This window comes from Myotis yumanensis, unplaced genomic scaffold (genome assembly GCF_028538775.1).
Source record: "Myotis yumanensis isolate MYYU_CA2020_CCGP unplaced genomic scaffold, mMyoYum1.0.hap1 SCAF_10, whole genome shotgun sequence".
Taxonomy (NCBI): domain Eukaryota; kingdom Metazoa; phylum Chordata; class Mammalia; order Chiroptera; family Vespertilionidae; genus Myotis; species Myotis yumanensis.
The window spans coordinates 27,027,299-27,054,459 of record NW_027223761.1 but is presented as its reverse complement, the minus strand read 5'-3'; the positions used below and the strand labels follow the sequence as shown (position 1 = coordinate 27,054,459).

At 36.4% G+C, this 27,161-nt stretch overlaps 1 protein-coding gene across 1 annotated transcript in view; it reads left to right on the top strand.

The window, feature by feature from the left end:
* The window catches only part of SLC17A6 (solute carrier family 17 member 6), a 32,189-nt gene extending 15,903 nt beyond the window's left edge, over positions 1–16,286 (top strand). The window contains exons 5-12 of the mRNA XM_070428152.1: positions 266–353; positions 873–959; positions 4,018–4,160; positions 8,751–8,900; positions 12,216–12,348; positions 12,740–12,850; positions 13,342–13,469; positions 14,170–16,286. Coding sequence (XP_070284253.1) covers positions 266–353; positions 873–959; positions 4,018–4,160; positions 8,751–8,900; positions 12,216–12,348; positions 12,740–12,850; positions 13,342–13,469; positions 14,170–14,505 — 1,176 coding nt within the window. The 3' untranslated portion in view covers positions 14,506–16,286. The remainder of the gene's footprint in view (positions 1–265; positions 354–872; positions 960–4,017; positions 4,161–8,750; positions 8,901–12,215; positions 12,349–12,739; positions 12,851–13,341; positions 13,470–14,169) is intronic.
* The last annotated feature ends 10,875 nt before the right edge of the window (positions 16,287–27,161 follow it).

The window sequence follows — 27,161 nt, the reverse complement described above, 5'->3', positions numbered from 1 at the left end:
TCTCATTTTGCCTTGATCAGAAGAAAATTGAGGTAGAAATCAGACTTGAAGGGTGGGAAATTTGAACAGGTTGCTAAAAAGAGGCCAGGCCTTACTTGGTCTGGGCTGAAAGTTCTAAGACGGAATTTCAGGGAATCAGCAAAGTCTCATGAATAGCAACTTTCCCTTGTGCCCATTCTAAGGAAACTGCATCAGAGAAGGGAATGTGCCTATTTTCCAATGACCCTGGATCCTAAATGGTGATATATATCTTCCTCCATCACAGGGTGTCACCTACCCAGCATGTCATGGAATATGGAGCAAATGGGCCCCTCCTCTAGAGAGAAGTAGATTGGCAACCACCTCCTTTTGTGGTAAATACTATGCGCCAATGTAGTTATGGTGGGTGAAAGTTTAGGAACGACTTGAATAAGATTTTTAAATTAGTAAAGGTCACCTGAAAAACCAATTGGGGAGTGCCTGTGTGTGTACATGAGGAAAGGTTTGGGGCCACCATTTCAATTTCTTTCATTCTTATTGGTCTCCTTACATCTGTACTTCTTCTTGTGCTTTGTTGTTGTTGCTTTTTTAGTTCATTCACATCATCTAGGTTTTCAAATTTGCTTATGAATTATTTTTATTATAGTCTTTTAAATTTAATTTTTATTGTAGTCGTATTATTTTTAAATATTTGCTGTGTCTTGGGCAAGTTATATCTACTTGTGTAGTCTTGTATTCATGGCTAAATATGTAGGCATATATGAGTGTGAGTGTGCACGTACTGAAGTGTATAAGTGGGAATTTGTGTGAGTGAATCAAGGAACATGAAATAAAGTTAAGAGCTTTTACTGATTTAATTAATTTATTTTTTCCCATTCTCCCTCCTCCTTTAGGTTCCTATGCTGGAGCTGTGATTGCAATGCCTTTAGCTGGCATTCTTGTACAGTATACCGGCTGGTCTTCAGTATTCTATGTCTATGGTATGTTACATTTCTATACACTAGAGCTCAAAGAACTCTGCATAAGCTAGAACAATGAGATAGGTCACTAAATGTAACTTCTGTGTTTACTTACTTATTTTTTTCCCCATTAAGAGTTTTTTCCTTATATTCTGGGAAGATCAAGGAAAATGTTCTACCTCTATGATTTTTTCTACATTGTTATTCATTGTTTTTTAAAAAAAGCAACCCCATTGCTGATGGAAACTTTGTGATGTATGATGTATATTGCCCTTGATTATGAATAATAAAATTAAGTTAGCTCTTGAGTCAAAGCTGAATAAGAGGAAAGAGCTAGGAAGCCCCCACTTCTCTTTCTTACTACTGTTTCCTTGGTCATTTCCCTGATCTTGCCTCCTCAAGACTGAATAGGGTTAGAGAGCTGGATGGCTATAGTAATGCTAATGTAACTATTCAATTTTGTGAAGAAATATTAGCAGTCCCTTTCAGCAGTAGCACATTTGAGTCCTCATTTCTTTTGCATTAAAGGAGATTAAGCCCTCACATGGAAATAAAAAATACAAGAAACCCTAAATTCAAACTCCCTTTCTGTTTACTTTCTAACTAGAAGCTGAAAACTTACCAATGAAAAGTCCCCCTAAGGCAGTGGTTCTCAACCTTCCCAATGCCTCGACCCTTTAATACAGTTCCTCATGTTGTGGTGACCCCCAATTTCATTGTTACAAATTGAACATAATTAAAGCATAGTGATTAATCACAAAACAATATGTAATTATATATGTGTTTTCCGATGGTCTTAGGCGACCCCTGTGAAAGGGTCGTTCGACCCCCAAAGGGGTCGCGACCCACAGGTTGAGAACCGCTGCCCCAAGGTCTCTGAGAGACACTTTTATAATAATGAGGACAGGAAAAACATAAGAGAGCTGGATTCCAACTGATATTGTCACTGATTAATACCATCTCTGAGCATGAGCATGAGAACCTGAAAGCTTAATGAAGCCATGTGGTTGAGCAGAATAGTTATCTGGCTGTTTCCAAATTTGTTGAGATCCATTTCCGTTTTGAAATGTTCTCATCAGAGCAAACGCTTATGTTTGTAGAGTGTTATTAAATATACTTTAGAGGAGGGGCTCTTCGTCTGGCTCAAAAGCCCTGGATGGCTTTTGCATTTATGAATGCTCTAAATTTTAAGCCATGCATGCATTTCTACATTGTTTTTCCTGGGGAGGTCACTTTATCAGATTTTAATCTATATCTTTCATTAGATTTTTAAGAGTTCATAATTCAAAGAAGTTTCAAGCATTTATTTCTAGGGTATAGAGTACAAGTTGGGAAGGCCGTCCATGAAATCCTCTGATGTGTTTGATTGAAAACATGGTGTGGCTTTAAAGTAAGGAGACTAATTTCCACAAAGCATGTATGAAAATCAGCCACATTATTTCAAGTTGTAACTTATTTTATGTTTATCCTTGAATGGTTCAAAGTTTAAATATTAGGTAATCTGAAAATATCCTATCATGGTACCTGCTCAGTTGCTGTGTGTAACAAAATTTGGGTCTTTGAGTCATACATTTAATATTGATATTTTAAAACTCAGTAAGATAAGCCTTGTGTAGTGACTAAGGTTTAAAAAGATAATGCATACAGGGTGGGGGCAAAAGTAGATTTACAGTTGTTCTTATGGAAAATAATACATTCATTAATAAATAATAATACCAGGATAAACTATGTTTCAGGTACTTATAACTGTAAACCTTCTTTTGCTCCATCCTGTAAAAAGCAATTAGCTGCATATCAGACACTTCAGATGCATTCAGAGATGAGTAATGATAATTATTTCTAAATCACAAGAGCTCCCATTTATTGAATTCTTATTTTCAGCCCTCCACTGTGCTAGTTGCTTTATGCATTATCTGCCTTAACTTTACTTTGCCACAATCTCATAAAAAATGAATTATTATCTCATTTTACAGTGGTGGTTTAGAGAGATTCAGTTCCTGATCAGATTATGTAGCTAATGAATGACACAGCCAGGATTTGAATCTGGGAGAGCCATATTCCATAACCAGTATACTATATCGGATTTTCACTGTCATGTTTAGTAATTGAAAGAAGCTTGCCACATCAGAAACTATGGTATTATTAAGGGACACTGAGAGACTGAGCAAGCAAAAAAAAAAGGTATATGAGGATCAAGGATTGTTGCCCAAGGGAGAAAGAACAGTCTGAGGCAAGAATGAAATGGCCAGCTGCTGGGAAGCAAGAATAAATCACTTGAAATTCTTTGTATTATTAATGTGTCCAGATTTATATCACAAAATAAGGGCATGTTTAATGGTGAGAGAGGTAAATAAAGGGGATGAAAAACTTGCAAATAGTTTATTGTACTGAAATTTATAACTTTCATCTGCCCCCCAAAAAGGATCAATAGGCAATAACATGTTCCGAAAATAATATGGTATTCAGTCACATAAAGTGGGAAATATTCCTATATTAATTACAGAAGCCCATTTTTAAATGTACAATAGCCACTCAAGACTGAAATAATTTTCTATATTTTACTTAATAGTCTGTTTACTAGATCTGGAAATGCTATCAGAAGAGGTAAAGGAGCATTTCTTTTCTCTGGAAATGCAGACCACTCTTCTATATTCAAGACAGGCCAATAACAAAAGGATTAACCTCATAATTCTTTGAGGACAGGGATTTTGTCTTGTTCCTCATATTTCTCTCCCTTAAGAGACTGCCTGGAAAAGTAACTTCTCAATAAATATTTGTTGGATGGGTGAATGTGTTCCAGACCACACCATTCTATAATTATTTGTTGTGAGTTTCTTGCGTATCAGCATTATTTAAAGAGACAGATGTAAATCCAGGACCACCCTTCAGGAAGATTGAAGTCTGGTGGCAAACAACAAGAAGAGATGACTAAAGTCAGTTGTAGAAATAGAAACTTGAATTCACGTTCTATAGAATATGATTGTCATGAGATTTTTTTGTAGTGTTATTTCAGCAAATGACTGTTAAATGGAAGTATTTATAATGGTTTTCTTTGACTTGCTCCTTTTCTTGCTTGCAGGAAGTTTTGGGATGGTCTGGTACATGTTTTGGCTTTTGGTGTCTTATGAGAGTCCTGCAAAGCATCCTACTATTACAGATGAAGAACGTAGGTACATAGAAGAAAGCATTGGAGAGAGTGCAAATCTTTTAGGTGCAATGGAAGTAAGAATTTTATTATGGTGTATATTTCTATTCCTATTCTCCATCTCATCTCCCTTCAACCAACCAATTCAACAAAACTAATATGGTATCAATCATGAGTGTTTTCTTTACTTCATTCATATTCCCTGATATACTTGGGAATTATTGCTATATTTTTTTCTTTATCTTTGTTAAGTATTTTCAAATTTGCCCTGTGTTATAGCTATGATTATAAACCTAAGTGAGTTTTTAAAAACAGTTCAATATGGTCCATACTTTAAACAAATTCAACCAATAGTTAATTTTAGATTGTAGGAAATGCCAAACCACCTAATACAGTCATGGAAAAGGCGATTTTTTTGTTTGTCAAATAGTCTAAATGTTGGTTTCATACATATGTATTTATATTACATGTGGTTTAGTAAATCAAGCATTAGAATGCTGATAACAGAGAGCTGATGTGAAAATATTATTAACATAATCCTTTTATTGATATAATCCATTTTCAGAATCATTGTTATGGAGATCATTATATAGATAATGTTGTAAAGCCCTTTTCCTGATTATGATTTGGCTTCTTGGACAGGATCTGCCTATAGAGAGTGAAATGAAGTTATATGTTAATAATGCAACTATTTTAGTACATGTGACATTAATAAATCATAAATAGTAAGTAGCAGATAGCCATATGATACTACGATAAATCTAGTAAACGAAAAGTCATGTATTTAGACAGGTTTAGTAATTCAGCATTAAATCAGTAACCTAACTTCCTTATGCTGAGTGGGAAGGTAACATTCACTGGCTGAGGAACCAATGCCCTTTATACATTATGTTTCTCCTCCCCACATTTGAATTGTATATTATTCCAGCTCTGCTTCGCTACTTCATTTGTTAGAGAAGGCCTGTCATTGACATATCATTCTAGTAAAAGGTCAGTTGCCCATTGTTACTGAGGACATGTATCTTGACTTTTAATGAATAAGAAAAATTCCATGTTGGATATTATTCAGAAGTTAAACTTCAGTACTTAAAAATAATCCTTACATTATAGTTGTTCCATGAGGTGAGTAGACTGATATTTAAAACTTTCCCCTTCCTGTTTCCTTCTGTAAATGGATTGATAATTTCTTTCTAGAGGTGGCTACTCAAAAGATAGGAGGAAATGTGGGGGTGGGGTGGGTGTTGGCAGTGTGCTCTGGTGCCCACCAGCCACAGTTGCTGTGAGCAGGAGCTAAAAGTAGGTTGGTCCAAGGTGAGTTCAGAATTTAGCTTCAATTTCTGCTCAAAACAACCTGATCAGCCTATATCTTCATTAGTTAAATGTGCTTATTTTATTTACCAGTTCTTGAAATACTGGTGTCTAGATCAGGCATAAATTTTCTGAAATAACCCCCCAAAGAACAGCCAGATGGATAAAAGAACATAATCTCAAAATTCCCATTTTCTGTATCTTACTGCATTTCTAAACATAATATTGTATGACTTATTGATATTTTATACTTTAGCTTCAAGGTAAATTATTCAAAATAAATCAGTGGTGATAGAACTTACGTTTTATTTTGAACTTTTTTATTGTGAACAAATTTAATATGCAAGAACAACCATATACCCACTGCATAGATGCAAGTTGTTAACATCTTGTTTTACTTATTTCACTTTTTTTGCTGAATAATTTCAAAGTAAATGAGATATCATAAACCTTTATTCATGAATATCTCACATGTATCTCTAGAAAATAAGAATATTCTCCTTTAGAATCTAAGTACTAGTATCATACCTAACACAATTAGAAATAATTTCCTAACATTATTTAATACCTAGATATTTAAATTTCTAATATCCGGTGCAAATTCGAATACATAGTCTATATTCATATGTCTTTTATAGCTATTTCTTTTGAGTATGGCTCCAATTAAAGATCACACACATTGCAGCTGACTATAATGTTTCTTAAATCTCTCTTAAAAATAATTAAATACAATATATATACAGAAAAAAATGCACAAAATCATAAGCAAATAGCTTGCTAAATTTTAATAAACTAAATACACCTGTGTTGCAGTAGAATGTTCTCAGAATACCATAAACCCTCCAACAGCCCCCAACCACTTTTTTTTTTTTAAATATATTTTATTGATTTTTTACAGAGAGGAAGAGAGAGAGATAGATAGTTAGAAACATCGATGGGAGAGAAACATCGATCAGCTGCCTCCTGCACATCTCCCACTGGGGATGTGCCCGCAACCCAGGTACATGCCCTTGACCGGAATCGAACCTGGGACCTTTCAGTCCGTAGGCCGACGCTCTATCCACTGAGCCAAACCGGTTTCGGCCCCCAACCACTTTTTAAAGTATGAAATTAGATACTTTTCTCTTACGTTTGATGAAGTGTTTTGCAACCTGAAAAATAAAGTCCTTCAGGGTCCTGAGGTAAATAAAAGAAATACCAGTCGAGCAAGAAAAAGTTATTTACTTCTAATAATATTCTAAACTTATTTCTTATACAAATATCTATAATGCTAACATTCATTATCAGTGAATAAGTATATTCATCTGGCACCATTTTTCCAGAACATATTGAATTGAAGGAGAAAAAACAACAACAACCCTGCACTTTTTTAACCCATCTATAATGTTGACACTTAACATTTTTATCCAAAGCCATGGAACTCATTATATATTATTAGGATGGGCTTTTGTGTTGTTTTGATTCTTTTTTTATAGTATATATTATATTTGTAATCACCACAGTATAGCATTCTACTATATTACTTTTAAAGTGACCTTTAAAAGGATTCATTAGCATCACAATCAATAATAGCAATGATGGGATTCTACATCCAGGAAGAATTACTAAATCTGTGTAAAAAGCATGTTTGCCTCCTTTTTTTTTAATTTTAAATGTTTATTAAATGTATTGGGGTGACGTAAAATTATAGAGGTTTCAAATGTATAATACTACATTGCATTGCTTACCACCCAAAGTCAAATCTCCTTTCGTCACCATACACTCCACTCCCTCTCCCCCTCCTCACCCTCCTTTCCTCATAGACCCAGACAATAGTAACCACCATCCTATTGTCTGTGTCCAAGAGTTTTTGTTTGTCTTGTTTGTTGCTTTCAGTTTTATATTCCACTGATGAGTGCCTCCTCTTTTCCTCTTTTGGTCAGGTCAAGGATCCCAAGCTAGAAATAAACAAAATTATTTTAGTCTATTGATTCTTCACCAAACGGTATTTTGGTGTTCAAAGTAAAGTAATTGAAAAGTGTTTAGAAATATGAGAGACATTTTAAGGTGTAAAAATCAGTCTTGGGAAGAATACTTGTACATTTGGGCAAACACAGAATCTTTAAGTATATTGGATGCAATTTTAATGGGTATTATAAGCAAAGCCAATCATATTTAGGTTGTTAATTTTGAATGTCTTGCATGTCATCAATAACTACAGTCATGTGTGGTTAATGACTGAATACATTTTGAGAAAAGTGGTATTAGGTGACTTAGTTGTTGTGCGAACATCATAGAGGGCACTTACACAAACCTAGGTGGCATAGCCTACTACTGTAATTGTATGTGCTGTATTTTTCTTTTTAATCCTTACCCAAAGAGATTTTTATTGACTTTTGAGAGAGAGAGAGAGAGAGAGAGAGAGAGAGAGAATGTGAAAGAGAAAAATCACATGTGCCCTGACAGATCAAACATGCAATCTGGGTATGTGTGCTGACTGGAAATTGAACCTGTAACCTTTTGGTGTACAGGATGATGCTCCAACCAACTGAGCCACACAGCCAGGGATGTGCTGTACTTCTATATGACTATCAGTGCAATAGGCTTGTTTATACCAGCATCTCTGTAAACATGCGAGCAATGTGTTGGGCTACGGTGTCCTTAGGCGATAGGAATTTTTTTTAGCTCTATTATAATCTTACAAGACCACATAGTATATGTGGTAAACCATTGCCAAAATGTTGTTATACAATGCATGACTGTAGTTATGATGTGCGCATGGTATGCTGGGTTAAAGCCAAATATTTTAACCAAATGTACATCATGTAACTTTTATTGAGCCTTGCACTCCGGTGTCACAGAATTTATACTGATATCCATTGACTAGCAAGAGTGTTTATAGATAAGTAGTGGTATCATTGTCTTTAGATAGGGTCTAGATTATTGCACTCAATTTTTCTTATTTTTATAAGTACATTGAATTTTCAATATTCTAGACAAAATATTTTGGATACCAAAAAGGTCACTGGTTTGGATACCAGCAAGGTTACAGTGAGTTTTAGCTGAGGCATGATCTTATCACTGCAAAAAAGAAAGAAATCTTAAAAACTGAGATCTGTGCTTCTGGAATTAGTTTTATATAAATATGGAATCTTGTATTTCCCCAACACTGAAACAATTTAATCAAAATATGAGGCTAATACATTTTTTCTCTTCTAATGATTATTCATATAACTAAGGTTAACTGGACTGTTGCAATTAATGACTCACTACTTCTTGTCTACCATCCTACTCATGCCCCAACATACATATCATAAAAATGCAAAGCCCATTCGAATATATTTTAAATGGTCAGAATGGCTCTCTTTTTGGGATTTCAGAAATTCAAGACTCCATGGAGGAAATTTTTTACATCTATGCCAGTCTATGCAATAATTGTCGCAAATTTCTGTAGAAGCTGGACTTTCTATTTATTGCTTATTAGTCAGCCAGCATATTTTGAGGAAGTCTTTGGATTTGAAATCAGCAAGGTATGTGAAAATTATCTCTATGTAACTAGTGCATACTTTTTGTACTTATGTGAATATTAAGTTTTTTTACTAAGATTTTATCTTCTAAATTTCATGAGTTATTTGTATATTCAGTCAATAAGTAACTTCTGGGAAACAAAGACTAAGCAAGATGTTTATCTACTGCCTTCAAATGTCTGCTAGAATCTGCTCTTTTTGTCTGCAGGGAACACAGACAAAAGAGACCTACTCTCTGCCCACGTGGAGCTTACATCTCAGTTGGGGTGGGCAGCGGTGTTGCCCTCTCTCTGCAATTAAACATAACTTTTTCTTTTTAATTCTCACCAGAGGACATGCTTAGAGAGAGGCGTGGAGGGAGGAAATGGGGAGGGAGGGAGGGAGGGAGGGAGGGCGAGAGAGAGAAAGAGAGAGAGAGAGAGAGAGAGAAACATGAGAGCAAAACATCCATCTGCTGCCTCCTGCACAGAGCCCACGGTGGGCTGGGGGTGGGGGGGTTGCGCAGGGTTGAGCCTGAAACCCAGGCACGTGCCCTGACTGGGAATTGAACCACAACTTTAAAGTGCACAGGATGGCTCCCTACCAACTGAGCCACACTGGCCAGCCAGGGCAAACATAACTTCTTTTAAATATCATATCAGAGACTATGTAACAGTGAATGTAAAAGTACTTCATTAAGGTGGAATTGCTATTACCAATCTAACTCTTCTTCAATGCTCTCAGAAATTTGTCTGGCTAAAAGATTTGAGGATAACAAAAAATATTTGAAAACATGCTTACATGGTGCTTCTCCAATTTATTCATTTGTTGAACATGATATGTGAAATTTTGTGTTAGATTCAGAAATAAAAATGTTTTCTGTCCTCAAGAATTTATAGATTGGTGGTGTAGACCAAAAAAAAAAAAAAAAAAAAAAAAAAAAAAAAGAGGAAGCTACCAATTATAGCACAGTATGCTAAATGCTATTGTATTTAGGCATATATTCATAGCTATGATAATATAATCATTTTGAGGTTTTCTATAAGGATGAAATGAAGATAATACTACTACTTTATATAAGGATTTGAAATCTCCAAGGTCCTTTCATATTCATGAACAACCCTGTATGATTGAATAGGGTGTAACTATCACCATTTCTCTTGAACTGATGTAGAACCAGAAGCTAGGGATGGCATTTAAATTGCCTGAAGCCAAGCTGGTGATAAATGACAGAATCAACTTTAAGCCCATATCCTTTGACTTGTTTCAATTCCCTCTACTGTGCCATTCAAATTCAGGTAAACCACATATTAACTTAAGCATTTAGCAAGTATTCGTTGAATGCCATCTCTGCGCCAAGCCCTTTGCTGAGTCCTGAATACACTTGTCTGTGCTGGCAATGGACTTGCCATTTCTCTTCATGTCATTACCTAAGTCCAGCTGGGCTCACTATTCATATTATGCCTCTACTTGAAAGATTATCTGAGGCCTGGAACTGAAGGCAACCTGAGTTAGGAGTAGCTATTCTAAGAGCCCTTTTGTCATCCCTGTTTCTAAGGAAACTGTTTCCTCCATTATTGAGAAGAATAATGCTGCTTTAGACAAGGCTCTTCTCCCTGTAGCTGATCAAACGCAGCAGAGTAGCCTTTGGGAGCTCTGAGAGGTGTTACACTTCTCAACAAAGGCTGCTGGAGGTGTGAGTCCATTTTCATAATCTAGGCCAACTATGACACTGAGAGGCTATTAATAAAGTCAGGTCTCCTGGGGGAGAGTGAAGGAACCAACTGATGTTAATGAAACTGCATGGTCATTCTGGCCCTGGAGCTCCAATTAATTGAAAATGCGTGAGTGAAAGCAATGGTATTTTACAACAACTAAATATAATAACCAGATGGGTTGATTTGATTCACTTATTATATTTTAAAATTATGGATAACTTCTACACACACAGATTGACTTGATGATTTTGATTTTAAGGTAACAACAACAAAAAAAGACTCTAGACTTCCCTGAAAAACATGTAAAGGAGGTGATGGAGGAAATAGATCATGGGCTTTGGATCTAGGCTGACATGGTTCAGGAACTAAACTCTACGATAAACTATAATAATGACAATATAAAACACTTCTATCCAAAGTGAAAGAGAGAATTAAGTAGCTTGGACATTTAACCTATTTTAGAGTCATTCACCATCTTAATTAATCGTCCAAACAACCCAAGTCTTTGGTCATGGCGCCACATTATACACCTTGGAAAATAAAACACAATCTTTGTCTCAAACCTTCAGTAGTCTAATTTGAAAGACATAGTTATATCAAATAATAAACTTATCCAGCACTTGTTAGGAACTGTGCTTCAAAGTACTAGTATGCATAGCAAAAAACCTCCTTATATGTTTATATTTAAAATTTACTAAGTCCACATATGTGGTAATACAGTACATAATTAAAATGCACTTTACTTATACTTCCTGCCTCCATAATTTCTAGAGAATAATGCCTTGCACATAATTATTGGTAAGAAACTCTGTGTTGAATTGATGCAGGTGGGTTAGATTTTTAGGTTGCATAGAAACTACAGGATGTCCCCAAAAATGCATACACACTTTAATAGCTGATAGCTCAATTTTGAAAATGAAATGTATTTTAAAAAACACTGCCTTTGTAATTATTCAAAGTGTGTGTGTATATTTTTGGCACACCCTATATAATTTATTGTATGGCAATGTGACCAAATATTGATACTTGACATAAAAAAATGCCTAAAATTTAATAATTGATCTATATTTTTTGGGCTCTTAATTTATAGAATCTAAATATAAAACTCATAAGATACATATTTTTTAAATACTATAAACATTGTTAGACTTATTAATTTAAAAATGAATTTAAACTACAGCCTCTTCAAGGTTTTGTCGGATGTACTATATTTTTCCTTCTGACTCTATCTCTATCTCTGTCTCTCTTCTACTCCCCACTTTTCGCTAATGATACATTTTTGCAAACATATTTAAGAATATAAAATGGACACATAAATGTGAACCACTCTGTAATAAGATTCAAGGTAGCTTATTCATAAACTAAAAATTTACTGACTCATAGCACAGAAGAAAAGTATTCTCCGGAACACAAAAAGGGATCCATATAAAATCACTTGGCTTTTCTCATTTATTCTGTGAAAGTTACTACTTATTCCAGGAGTGAGTAAGTGGTCATTTGGAGACAGAATTCTTCCTGCCTTTGCCCATGAAGAGTTTTATGATGATGTTCAAGAAAATCAAGACCATCACATTGCTCACATTACTTATGATCACGTATATTTCTCCCCTCTTGTCATCAGGTTGGCATGCTGTCTGCTGTGCCACACTTAGTAATGACAATTATTGTACCTATTGGAGGGCAGATTGCAGACTTTCTAAGAAGCAGGCAAATTCTTTCAACTACTACAGTAAGAAAGATCATGAATTGTGGTGGTAAGTACCTACATCCATGATGTTAAAAGCATATTTTAGTTCATGAAGTTCTAGTCTGCATAAGTAACTTTTTCTAACATATCACATATGCTGTTACATTTGTGTCATTGTTCATTTATAATCATTTTCCTATCTTATTTTAGATTTTCATAACTCCTACTTTTAAATAACTGCATAACTAACTTGACCTTGCCACCACTAAAACTTAAGGTTGCTTTTGATGTTTTTATTCAGCACATGGAAGGTTTCAGGAATCTTTGCATATAAATTATTAGTGTTATTATTATTATTTTTAAGATAGACTGCCAGAAGTGGTTTGCTAGAGCATTTTTAGCTCATTGGAAAAATTTACACAAATTTCTGAAGTGTTTTCACGTGTTTGTTTCTGAAGGTTTTGGCATGGAAGCAACCCTGCTCCTGGTCGTTGGCTATTCTCACACTAGAGGGGTAGCTATCTCATTCCTGGTACTCGCAGTGGGATTCAGCGGATTTGCTATATCTGGTAACATACATTTTTAAAATTTGTACTTGTGACATCTCATTTTGGCTGGTGATAATAAGATGATCTATCCATCTATCTCCATATATTCTACTTTCCTATATAAATATTTTGAGTTAAGAACATTTATTCAACATATTTCCACTAAAATTTATATTAAAAATAATAAAACATTTAGAAATCATTACTTAGACTTGTTGCTACTCACTTTTTCCCTTCTTACTCTTTTATTTAATTCATTTATTTTTTGGTTATGAGAACATATCTCCTTCCTTCTGTGGAGTGAGTGTCACATATTAAGCATAATATAAGAAAGTACACCTCATTTTATTCTCATTATATCCCTGAGCTAAATTAGCAAAAAGTAGTTATTAAGCACCTGCTGTGTACCTAGTATCTTTTAAGGAGGGTGGTGAGTATGGTAGAGAATATTTTTGTAGGCACTTCTAAGAGGCTTGGGATTCTCTGAATTAAAGATTCTACATGTATTTCAGGTTTCAATGTTAACCACCTGGATATTGCTCCAAGATATGCCAGCATTTTAATGGGCATTTCGAATGGTGTTGGCACATTGTCAGGAATGGTTTGCCCTATCATTGTGGGTGCAATGACAAAGAATAAGGTAAGATGGGACAAAAGAGATGATTCATTGTAGAAGATTCTTTCTCATGGTTGGGGAAAGGGTTAATACATTCTCTGTGGCATTTCTTTTCTGGTCCACTCCCCACACTCTGAATAGGGGAGAGGATTGAGGCTGAGAAGAAAATATCCAAGAACTCTGAGTGAGCCCTCTTTCCCAACCAATAAGCAACATGCTTCTTAACACCTTGTCATATTTCTGGTACTTCTGATGTAGTTAACAAATCAAATCTTCCGCTCCCAGCTTATTAAAATAGGCAAGAGAAATCTTCTGAGCTTTATTTACAAGACTCAATTCGGACCCTTCTGTAGTTATCAGTGGAAGAATATAATTATCAGCTATTTGTCCTCATGTGTAAAGCTTCAAAATTGTGGTTTACTAGAGGAAAATAAATAAAAGAGTGAGAAAAGGATATTAAGTAAATCAATGATAAATATTTTAAAAATTAGCCGACCACAGATATATTTGGAATTATTTCAAAACATGAGATTTAAATTACTTTTAAAATAATGAAAGTTACAGTGTTATAGGAAGTTTCTGTCACAGGATTTGCTTCATATGATCAAGAAGAGGGATTTCCCCTACAGCTAGCATTTTATGAAAAGCTTGCTGATGGGACATTTAGAGAAGATGTCTCACACATGGGGAGTTTGTTCTCACACGGCCACTTTTGTCCCTGCAGTCACGCGAGGAGTGGCAATATGTCTTCCTGATTGCTGCCCTCGTCCACTACGGTGGAGTTATATTTTATGGAATATTTGCCTCAGGAGAGAAGCAACCGTGGGCAGACCCTGAGGAAACAAGTGAAGAAAAATGTGGGTTTATCCATGAAGATGAACTTGATGAAGAAACAGGGGACATTACTCAAAATTATATCAATTATGGTACCACCAAGTCTTATGGTGCCACAACACAGGCCAATGGAGGTTGGCCCAATGGCTGGGAAAAGAAAGAGGAATTTGTACAAGAAGAAGGACAAGACACATACACCTATAAGGATCGAGATGAGTATTCATAACAAAACTAATCGCTGGATTTATTTTTAGTGTCTGTGATTAACTTAATTGTGATTGCACAAAAATTTTTAAAATATGTGGTGTGAACATGTAAACATATCAACCAAGCAAGTCTTGCTGTAAAAATGAAATGAAAACAAACTCATGAAGTTACCATCAAGTGCAATCTGTAGAAGTTGTGAAATTCCATCTTTTCCATTCAGGTCATCTATTCTTGCATTTGTGCTTTCAAGGTTGACTGATCAAAAACTGTAGAAACAAGTAGTTACTCATTGGATTTATATGAGCTAAAACTCATCGCCATTTAATAAAGCACAGCTAAAACAGTTGGCACATGTCATCCTACAAAAGTTAGGAAGCCAAAGCTACTTGATCATGTCAAATGCACTTATATATTTGTTACACTGTATTGCAAGATCTCATGCAGAAGTCGTGTTAAAACAAAACAAAACACAAAAACATAATGCTGTCATGTTGGCTGCAGCAGATGTTGACAACGTTTATTGGGTGTAAATCATGAACTTGGAATATCTCTCAATTAGAGAAGAACATTGTGGGCTAGCAATGAGCAAGGCATACTAAATAATTGTTGTTATTACATAATGTGGGCTATTTTGTTGGTTATCAAAAGGAATGTCTTGCAGTGGTTTATATGAAAGGCTGGGCACAAACACATACCTGTGAAAGAGAACTTGTAAAGTGTGGGGTATGCTTCATGTTCTTCCATTTATTTACCTGACAGTATAAAACACTTCACATTTTAATAAATCGGCCTTTTCATGTAGCATATCACATAACTTTTTTGCAAAAAAATTAGAAAAAGACTTCAATGTATTTTTATTACAACTTTGTACAGGTTGTAACTTGAATTAGGAAAAAAAAAAGATGTACACACCATAAAGAATCTAATGAGAAATTTACTATGGAAATAGAGCCCTGAAAATGCAATATTAACAACAAAAGAAATAGAAAATGGTTTAGATATTCTTCTTCCTTAATAATTAAATGCTATATAAAACTTGTGCCACAGAGCTATATATAATATAAAAAGATAAATTTAATAGAGAGATTGTAAGTAGATAATTTTATTATTTAAAGTCCCATTTAAAATATATTTGTCTTACATAGGACAACAAATTATATTAAAATTATATCTATATATATCTGTATATCTTATACATATCCATACACAGAACCATAATAAACAATCTTCATACAAAAAATAGCATACACCTAATGTTGGGTTAGGGGGTTGCAATTTCTACTTTCATAGAGTCATAGAATTTTAGATGGGGGCAGAGGCATTTTGCTTGTCACTTCTTAATATAACTCAACAGTAATTGCAACATTTGTGTACCAAGCAATAAGTGCAATGCATAAAATTTCCTGTCTGTATATTATCTTTATTTTGCTTGTGGTAGCTTTTTGGGTGGTTGGAATGATTCTTTTTTCTTTTTTAAAAAAAATAACATCAGACCTCTTTTTCATGTTCTGAAGTGATAATAATGCATTTCCCAATTCAACTCAAAATATTATTGGTGTATTTAACTGTCTATTCTGGATATTTGATCTGTTCATTGTATTGTGCTAGTGACTGGAGGCTCTGCTACTGCAAATATAAAACATAAAGTCTGTTTTAAAAATGCAAACCATATCTTTTGCTTTGTGTCTCAAAGTGGTGTGATGTGATCACAGCTTTTGTTGTATTGAATGAAAAGATATGGGCTATCATTTTGTTGCTGCAAAAAAAGTGTTAATAAAATGCTCTATTTATCCTTTTATAAAAAAAGCAATACTTTAATTTGGGTTGATTTTATTTAGATTGTAGCTTTAATGTGAATTTAGCTTGTGTACGATCCAATGAGGCCAAATCTAGGCTCAAGAAGAACATCATTTTAGCCACTCGAGATTTAATGGAGAAACATGGCATTCTTTAAATTGTGTGGGATATGGTTCTGTAGAGAGAATTTTTGTTGTCGTTAATCCTCACCCGAGGATATTTTTCCATTGATTTTTAGGGAGAGTGGAAGAGAGAGGGAAAGACAGAGAGAACCATCTATGTGAGAGAAACATATCAACTGGTTGCTTCCTGCACATGCCCCGACCAGAACCTGTCCCGGGGAGGAGCCTGCAACCAAGGTACATGCCCTTGACCAGAATTGAACCCAGGACCCTTCGGTCCGCAGGCCAATGCTCTATCCACTGAGCAAAACAGGCTAGGGCTCACTTTTTCCCCCACTGTGCTATTGAGTGACAGCTGCCTCTTGCACAATCCCCGGACAAGGATGCAATAAAGAGTTTTCTTTCAGCACCAGTATTTTCACTTTTTAAGCACTTTATTAATCTTCTGATTATAAAGGTAGTATGGGGTATGAGGGGACCTTTGTTAGGTAGAGTATTAAAAATAAAAAAAATTAAGATAATCAATAATCTTGCTATCCGGACATAATCAGTGTTAAAACCATATATACAGAATGTTTTCTATAAAAATCACATATAATACAGAAAACTCACCTATATTTTGTAATCTGCAAATTTGAACTCATACTTGCTCTATTATCACAATCTACTTTTTCCATTTGACATCTCAGCATATTTCTCAGCATATTTCTATTTGAGTAACAGAGTTCTGTAGTCTAATATTACATACCATGAGCGATGTTTAAGGTATTTATTTATCCAATACCTTACTTATGAATATTTCTTCTTTTCTATTTTTCTTTCTGCATGGGGGGATGCAAAGTACGTTTAACATTTATAACCATGATGGATGTATAAGTTACTATCTATAGTTTACTATTCCTGTGTTTGTCTATAGAGAGTACTACCGATTATTGGCTTTCCTGGGATTCATTTACTAATTCACTTCTTCACGCAATAGTACAGGTGTTTATTAAGCACTAATACTGTGAAAGAAGTCCCTGGGCATATAGTGGTGAGAAAACAGATCCAGTCTCTACCATCGTGGACCTTAAAGCCAGTCTCCACCCTGAGGTGTTCGCAGCAAGTCCAGCTGCCTAGTCAGGCCACACAGATGTGACCAAGAGACTCTTCTTGGACATGCAGCCCTTGCTAACCTTCCTGAGAAAGGATTTTCCTGAAGCCCCTAAACTCCCAAAGCGGGGCTGCTATCGAGGTGCTCCCTTGTCATTTTAAAAATAGTTTCAGGTGACAATGCTTTTCTCAGCCTCAGACATCCCCATGCTGCAGGGAGGCTAGGCCTTGAGGGGAGATCAGCATCAGCTTTCTCCAGTGCCTGAATCTGCAGGAGGGGAGATGGATGGGCTGAACTTATTAAGCACATTTTCCATCCAGTGCTTCAAATTGCTTTTGTTTCTGTTTCTCCCCTGGATTTCTAATAATCTATCCATTTTCCCTCCTCCCCCCGTCCCCTTTATGTACATGCTGCCTCCATCAGCTTTAATAACAAATAGTGGCTGTTGATATTTCATTCTATTATAGTGATACAATGATCAGGGTGAGGGTTTTTTATTATTATTTTTCTCTCTATTCTCATGCAAGACCTCAAAATTGAATTGTCATTCAGCTACTATCAAAAATACTTTATGATGTAGGTTGATCTACACTATTCAGTTCCTTAAAATGCTCAAGCTTCTCTGTGCTCTCCCCTCTTCAAACACCCTCATTATAGCCAGGCACCTAAAAGCTGCATAATCTGGATATATTACCCTGTCCCTCATCCAAATTCAGCAGCTCTTGTTGAATGAACACCTCCTCGGCTTTCACCAAGAACAGGCAAAAGGAAGAGACCTCTGTACTTTTGTTAAATCACGTCAGAGGACCTGTTTTATTGCTCTGCTCAATATGCAGAAGATGAAGATGCTTGCAGTTCTAGGAGCTGGAAGAATGCTGTCCTGATGCATTACAGCACTGTCAGTAATTAGGTATGTAAGGGCACGCGGCCACCGCATCTCCTTTGTCTCCACAAGAAGCTTTAGAGACGCACTTTTTGGCTCAATTGCAGTTTTCTCTCCCTTCCTCAGTTTTATTTAGTTTCTGTTTTTTTCATTGTTTGTTTAGTTGTTATTTACTTGACTTTATTTTAAAAGAGGCAGTGAATGAGGGATACAATAATAATAATGATAGTAATTATTCATATGTGGTATATGAAACACCAGAAACTGTTCTCAGGGTTACTTTTTTAAAATATATTTTTATTGATTTCAGAGAGGAAGGGAAAGGGAGAGGAAAATAGAAACATCAATGATGAGAGAGAATCATGGATTGGCTGCCTCCTGCATGCCCCCTACTGGGGGTTGAGCTGCAAACCCAGCATGTGCCCTTGACTGGAATCAAACCCGGGACCCTTCAGTCCACAGGTCGATGCTCTATCCACTGAGCCAGAACAGCTAGGGGCTGATCTCAGGATTATTTATATTTATATTTGTAATAATTTAATCTTTAAAATATTTAAAAAACAAATCTTTGTGTTAGGTACTATTATTAACTCCATTGTATAAATGAAGGCACTGAAGCACTGGGAAGTTAAGTATCTATCCAACGTCACACAGCTAATGGAGTAAATTTCGAATGTGAAAACAAGCCCTCTGTCTCCAGACCTTGTACTTTTCATCACTGTTGCTAAGTAGCTGTGTGACTTTGGTAAGTTAATTTCTCTGAGGCTCAGTTTTTTCATCTATAATATGGCACTCTAATAATCAAGCTTTTGCAATGAAATAAAATAACATATCAAGTAGTTAGCTCAGCACCCTGCACATTAGTAAGAGTTCAACAAATCTGACTTCCCCTCCCCCCATTCCCATAATGCTAAGTAAATATAAGGTATTCACTCAATTATAATTTCAATGTCGGATTTATCACAATGGGCCATTTTGGAAACTATCTTGAGATATTTATATTCTTATAAAAAATTACTCATGTTGGTTACCTAACTTATTTTTCCAATTGTATTTTATAGATTTTATGTGGCACAGAATAATAGGTACTATAGGGTGCTCTATAAACAATATAATACATAATTCTAAAAATGTGAGCATAAAGACATGAATTGGAAGGATACACACAAAAGTATTCATAGTGGTTGCATCTCAAGAGGAAAAAAGAATGAACTTGGGAAAAGCATTAAAGAGTTTCAAAATTATTATTTTTAATTTTGAATATGACGCAAATATGAGAAAATATTGGCTTATTCTTAGAATTCATATATGACTTTTTGTTATATTTTTATGGTACTTTTCTCTATTGTAAAATGGAAAAGCAAGCAAAAATCAGAGAAAATATTTTCCTCAGTGAAAAACAAGTCTTATTTCTCTCCAGTTTTTTTTTTTTAAATATTTGGGCTACCGCTGAAGATAATATCATGATCTTCAAGCGTATTTGACAGTTTTCAGAAGCTATATAATTTAATGCAACCGCTTTGGGAGAATGTTTTTATTTCACAAAGTCAAGGTAAGGGTAGAATTTTTCACATTTATGAGCAGGGTTATGAATCCAAATGAAGTTCTTCTGCACAGAGCCAACAAAAGTCTGCATGAGAATAAATGTCACCGGTGAAAGCCGTCTTTCTGACAGATCTTGTCAGAGTCTACTGCACTGTTTCTCAAAGATTTTAAACAGGAGGTGTTAGGGACATGTCTCTGCCCATGAATATAGTGTGGGAATTAGTATGTCATCATTAGTCTAAAGCAGTGGTTCTCAACCTTCCTAATGCCGCGACCCCTTAATACAGTTCCTCATGTTGTGGTGACCCTCAATTTCATTGTTACAAATTAAATGTAATTAAAGCATAATGATTAATCACAAAACAATATGTAATTATATATGTGTTTTCCAATGGTCTTAGGCGACCCCTGTGAAAGGGTCGTTCGACCCCCATAGGGGTCGCGACCCACAGGTTGAGAACCGCTGGTCTAAAGGAACATTAACTCTTTCAATTCCAGTTGCAGTGGGATAGCAGAAAAAGTATAATTGTTTGGGTTCAAGCCCTAGATCTGCCACTGCCCTTTATATAATCTAAGGTGAGTCACGTTAGCTCTCTGGGCTTCAGCTTCCCCACCTGGAAAATAAAGGAGTTGGTTAGCTTTGATCATTTCTAAAGATCCTCCCAGCTCTGAAGCTCTGATATTTTCTGACTTTGTTCTTGCTGACAAATAGCTGAGTTCCTCAAGTCAACTTGAAAAAGTATTATAGTTGTTCTCAGAATTCCACTAAATATAAGACTAAATGCTTACTTTCTGCCTACATTCCTATTGACTTGAATTAGGAATGGAGCTAACAGTACGGCCAAAATGGGAGACTTCTGTCATCTTGGTGGTCTTCTTTCTGTGATGCTCCTTTCTTCCTGGCTCATAGGGAACACCTTGCACATTCTTACAGAACTTGGGACTTGAGGATATCATGGGATCATTCATTAACCAAACACCCTGCAATGAGTTGAAATCCTTATGTGAAAGCATGAATCTAAGTTTTAATAACAGGTCACACTCAACTTTTACTATTTTAATGGGATATATTATAAAGTCTTGACATTGAAAATGATGGAAATGCTTGCTTAAACCCACTCATTTTAGATGAGGAAGCTGTAGCTAGAAAAGTGAAGTGGCTGGTTAAAGTTTACCCAACTAGTTAGTAATGGAGGGGTAGCGTGAAATTACTTCTAGAGCAGCATTTCTCAACCTGTGGGTCGCGACCCCTTTGGGGGTCGAACGACCCTTTCACAGGGGTCACCTAAGACCATCGGAAAACACATATATAATTACATATTGGTTTTTTGTGATTAATCACTATGCTTTAATTATGTTCAATTTGTAACAATGAAATTGGGGGTCACCACAACATGAGGAACTGTATTAAAGGGTCGCGGCATTAGGAAGGTTGAGAACCACTGTTCTAGAGATTCACAACGGTGCTTTTGAGGTAATTGAGAACCACTCTTTCATTAAGTTAGAGAGTGTCTCAAGCAATAAGTATTTATTGAGAATGTTTTATGTGGCAGGTACTAGGAATACAATGGGGGAAAAAGACTAAATTCTATGCTTCATAGAACTCTAAATATAGTGGGAGTGACAGTGAAGAAATGAACACAAAAATCAATTACAGTTGTGATAGATGCTTTGAAAGAGAAGTATAGGTGCTTTGATAATTTCAAATGGAGAACTTGACCTAGTCTATGGATTGAGGAAAATTTCCTCTGGGATGTGACATATAATGTGAGACCTCAAAGGTGAGTGTGAGTTAGCCTGGCAGAGAATGACAGGAAGAAAGTTTCAGAAAGAGAAAACGGTATTTGCCAAGACCCCACGCTAGAAAGAACTTGGTAAGTACTTTAATGTTAATGCCACTCAAACGTTAAGTGGGTGTACATATAGAAAAAGTTCGATTTATTTATTATGTGGAAGTGCTAATCAGCTAAGCCTAAATCTAGCATACTAAGACATCTTTCCAAGAGCTATAATATTTGCTCATCATTACTACATTCAACATCTATTAAACTATGTGCAGGCCTATAACTGTACAGTGTAAATACAAAAATAAATTAGGCATGGTCTCTGCTCTTGAGAAACTTGTAGTTTCAAAAAATATGAATATAAATAAAAATAAGTATAGAATGTCATCCAAGCAAAAAAAAAAAAGAAAGAAATCTCTCATTCGGGCAGCAAAGTCTGCATATCAACATGTATTCAAGCTCATTCCTTTTGTAAGTACACCATTTTATAATTTTCAGAACACTTTTACATGTCACTTACCACAATTTGCAATTAGGCATTTATTTGTTTGCTTGTGACTTTAACCTTAAAATATTTTTTTCTTCAATTAATCCATAAATGCCATGGCCATATCTTTTGCTTTTCATAATGCATCCACAACTAAACATAGATTAGAAACTCAACAAATAATGAATGGAAGAATGCATGGCATATTTGCTATGCAAGCAAAATGATATTATCCTCCATATTAAATTATTTCTTCTTTTCAGAAGGGAAGTCAGAGAAAGATAGAGAGAAAGCATTGAACTAGACTTTGAAAGTGAAATAGATATTTGCCCACCTTATAAGTAAAGGAAAGACATAGAGGCAGAAGCTACATCATTAGCAGATCATGAAGGAGTAGCTATCATGGTGAGTTTGGAGGTGTGAACAGGTGGTGTGGTGAACTACCAAGTGTACTTAGGAGCATATATGAGCCTACATGGGACAATTAAGCTGACTCTGCAGTGCATTAAATGCCAGACTAAAGTGTTCAGATGCTATCGTATAATTAAAGGCATTTTAGTGGGGCCTGAGATTATTAGATTTGTCTTGCAAAATGTTGCAAGGAGTGGGGAGAGACTGGGAGCTGATTCTGTACACCAGTGCCATGGAAGACTTGGGTGGGAGAGGGGTGGTTGCCCTGGGGACAATGATGCTTTCCAGATGTCAAGACAAGGGCCTGGCATATTCATTCCTTCCATATCTACCTATTTCCAACTCAAACCCAAGAGCAGATGTGGATAATCAAAGTATATTCACAAGGACATGATTCATGCTTTCTGCCCCTTGCATAATCATTCCAAGGTAGAGTGATCTATTTGTCTCTGGCTTCCAAAACTACTAAGAACTACAGGCAATATTTATGAGATAACATTTTTTCTCTTCTTTTTCAAAATACTGTCTGAAATTCAAGGTTATACCCAAGGAGAAGACAAAGTGTCCCAATCTTTTACTTTATTTTCTTTCTCATATCTAGAGACAGATTTATTCCAGAGGTATACCCAACCAAGTTAGTCTCTTTCCTCAAGGAAATCAATGCCCTCAACCCAGGGAACAATAGACTCTTAATGGTGGATTCAGCTTAAGCTCTGACCATATCCCCATCATTTTTGGTGCGTTTTTTCATTGTATTTCTTTCTCCTTTCTGGACAGACATGATTCTTTATGATGTGCCTGGAAACATAAATAAACCCTTGATGTATCGCTAGAGGGTTGTCACTATCAAAATCTTGCTTCATCAGTAATGGTGGACATTATAGTTGCCTGTATTAAGGGTTTGTTTTTAAAAACATAGAAAGGGCTGGGTAATCCAAAACACCCCCCTCACTAGGGGTTGCCAAGTCCTATGAGATGAGCATTGGAATTGGCTTTACTTTACACTTCTAACCACTTGGAGCTCAGTATCCTCATCTGCAAAACAGGCATAACAATGCATAGCTCTGTGAACTGTGGTAAACATCAAGGAAGATAACTTGATTTGCAAGCTTGGTAGATCTTTATAAGGTGCCAAACAAATGCAGAGATTTTTAGTTTGTCCATTTGGATGAAGGTAGCAGCTCTTTGCAAAAGGCTCCCCATAAAAGGAAAGTATTTAACTGGATGTAAACATACTAGACCATTAGTAACTATGATAAATTACAGGTTTGATAAATGCCTGCAAACATCCTCCCTTATTTGATCCTCACTCTAGTGCTGTGACATAGAATGGAGAAGGGTCCTTATTCCCATTTTTTCAAATAAAACAAAATAGAAAAATGAGACTTAGTGATAGTCTTTGATCTGTCCAATTTGAGGCTAGAACCCAGGACTAGTGCTAATTTAGATACACCACAGTACTCATTCTTGGATAGGATAAACCCAAGGGAAATAAGTCCTAAGACAGGTGGTCACTCGACAGAGCTGCTCTTCAGGAACGGTGGGTTTCATAGGGGTACCCCTGGGTGGATGTGGGCAGGAGCAGCCACATGACTTCATGGAAGCCCTCTGTGGGGTGAGGAGAGAGGGAGCACTGAGAAGGAAGGGGATGTGACTAAAAGGCTGGTATGTCATTCTTTTCTCTGCTCACTGGCAGCAAGATACTTTTATTTCCATGCAGTCCTTATTTTTAGTGTCTTATTCTTTGTGCTTAAATTTGTGCTCCCAATGCCCAGCCAACATGGCTCAGTGGTTGAGCATCTACCTATGAACCAGGAGGTCATGGTTTGATTCTCTGTCACAGCACATGCCAGGGCTGTGGGCTAGATCCCCAGTGGAGGGCGTGTAGGAGGCACCTGATCAATGAATCTCTTTCATCATTGATGTTCCCTTCTCTCTCTCCCTCTCTTTTCCTCTCTGAAGTCAATAAAAATATACTCTAAAAATTAAAAATTGTGCTCCCCAGCAAACTCACCGAAGGTAGGAATCATGTCCTATTTATCTTCATATGTTCACACAGAACACAAACTATACTTCTCACATAATAAATACAGAATCAAGTGGAGGGGGATTCAGAACACCTCTGTATGAGTTTCCTAGGACTATCGTAATAAAGTATCATATACTGGGTGGTGTAGAACAACAAAGTATATTGTCTCACAGTTCTGGAGATCAGAAGTCTGAAATCAAGGTGTGGACTAGGTCATACTCTTGCTGAAGACACTCAGGAATGATCTGTTCCAGGCCTCTCTCCTAGGTTTGGGTAGTTCCTTGGTTTATGGAAGCATAACTCCAATCTTCACATGGCATTCTTCTCTCTGGTGTGCAAGTCTGTTTCTTTACATAATATTCTTTTTATAAAGATACTAGTTATATTGGCTTAGGGACTAGTCGAGTATGACCTTATCTTAACTTTACATCAGCAATGACCCTATTTCCAAATAAGGTCACATTCTGAAGTATTTCGGGTTAGAACTTCTACATATAAATTGATGGAGGGGGGGCACACAATTCATAACAACTCATAACAACCTCCCTCTGGTCTTAACTGTTTAAGAGCTTGTGCGATTAGTGACTAGAAAGCAACTATTCAATGACTCGATTTCTCCCCTTTACTGTGGGTATTATGACTCTTGCAAATGGTTGTTTCACTTAACTTGCATTCTGGACAATAAGGAAGACATCACAGAAATGCTGTGTGGCCATCCTGCTGACAAGGAGTCAGTCTGACAAGACACGCTGTCGATCCCCTCAAGAATCAGATGGCAGAAGTCCTAGATCAAAGGGCAAGAAATAAAATGAGCACCAGAGACAAGGGCATAACACAAGTGTATTTGGCTGTGTGCCTGGTATCCCAAATCATTCATGAGTCTGACTTCTTCCATGTGATGGTTTGTGTCTTAGTCTGTGCACCAAATGCAACAGAATCCCAGTCAGTGACTCAGATGGATGTTACAACCTATCACTCAGAAAATTCAGTGAAGCGATTCCATATAATGACAACTCAGTCACTGCAGGAGGTAGAGCTATTCTTTAGAGTAGGTATTTATTTAAGAATCAACAATGGTATATATTTCAATGTGAGATCTTCAAAGTGTGTGAAACTGGTAAGTTGTCTGAAAGTCAATAAAACAGAACCCCTCTAAGTCATTCTGCTTCTGAGTTCTAATGAGGTCACACAGCAGTTAAACCTAAAGTCTACTCCTGACTCAATGCTGAACTTTCATTTTGGGGGGCTTCCCTTGGGCTGTAACATCCATCTGATTCACTGACTGGGCTTCTGTTGTATTTGGTGCAAAAGGACTGATCTACCCAATGTTAATCAAAGTTTCAGCTCAAACCCTTCCTGCTCTCACCATGCTGGCCTGACTGGGCATTGCTTACCCATTGCTCGCCCTCTACATATGGGCTGCTCTTGGCCAATGAATTATTATGAGGCCAATGAAATCTGAAAGGGACACCTTTTGCTTTGGTTTCCTGGTGTCAGGGTACATTGCTTGGCATGCAGAAGTCTGGCTGGGTGTCAAGCATAATGGCCTGTCCCTTTGTTCCAGTTGCCACTCTAGTCTTTCCTTTACTTATAGCACAGCTCAAGGCAAACTGAAGAGTTTCCAAAGGTTCATCAGAGAAAGGACCCAGGATTATAGAAGAGTTTTATACAATTTTTCAACTGCAGTTAGAAACTCAAAGGCTTATAAGGACCAAGCATATATGCAAATGAAGGAGGAAGGCTAGTGGGGATATGCTGACAGGGAAAACCCACCATGACCAGCTGAAAAGGGGCAGCAGCTCCTTGGTTCCAGTTGACTGTAGCTATGTGGAAATAATGTCACTATTTTTCAAGAGAGGTTAAAAATCCAGGTATTTCTGTGACATCTCACAACTGGTTTTGTGTGTGTGTGTGTGTGTGTGTGTGTGTGTGTGTGTGTGTGTGTTTGTTAGCAAATATAAGAGCAACTTAACAATGTGAGCTAAACAAAATATCTCCAGGCCAATTTGGCCCTGAGGCTCACACTTGACAACCTGTGGGCTGGCAATTTTAGGGGCTATATGGCTTGGGAATCCCTCAGGCATCTTCAGCTATGCTCAAAAACAGCTACCCACTTCATATGCCAGACTTGAGAGTAAGAAGTTCAGAGAGAGAAAGCATTTTCATCCTCATGCAAGTGTAAAGTCTGCCTTCCATTCAGTCAACAAATATTGACTGTGACCACACATCGACAGGTGCTTTTCCAAGTATATGTATGTATGTCATGGAGTTTATTACATGTCCAGGAGACAGATTTTTTAAAAATAAATAAGTAAAAAAGATAAAACTGAAGCTCATAGATGTAGACAACAGTATGGAGGTTACCGGAGAGAAGAGGGGTGGGGAGAGGTAGCAAAGGGTAAAGGGGGCCAACTATATGGTGACAGAAGATTATTTGACTTTGGGTGGTGGGCACACAATGCAATATAGAGATCATATACCCTAGTAATGTACACCTAAAACCTATATAATCTTATTAACCAAT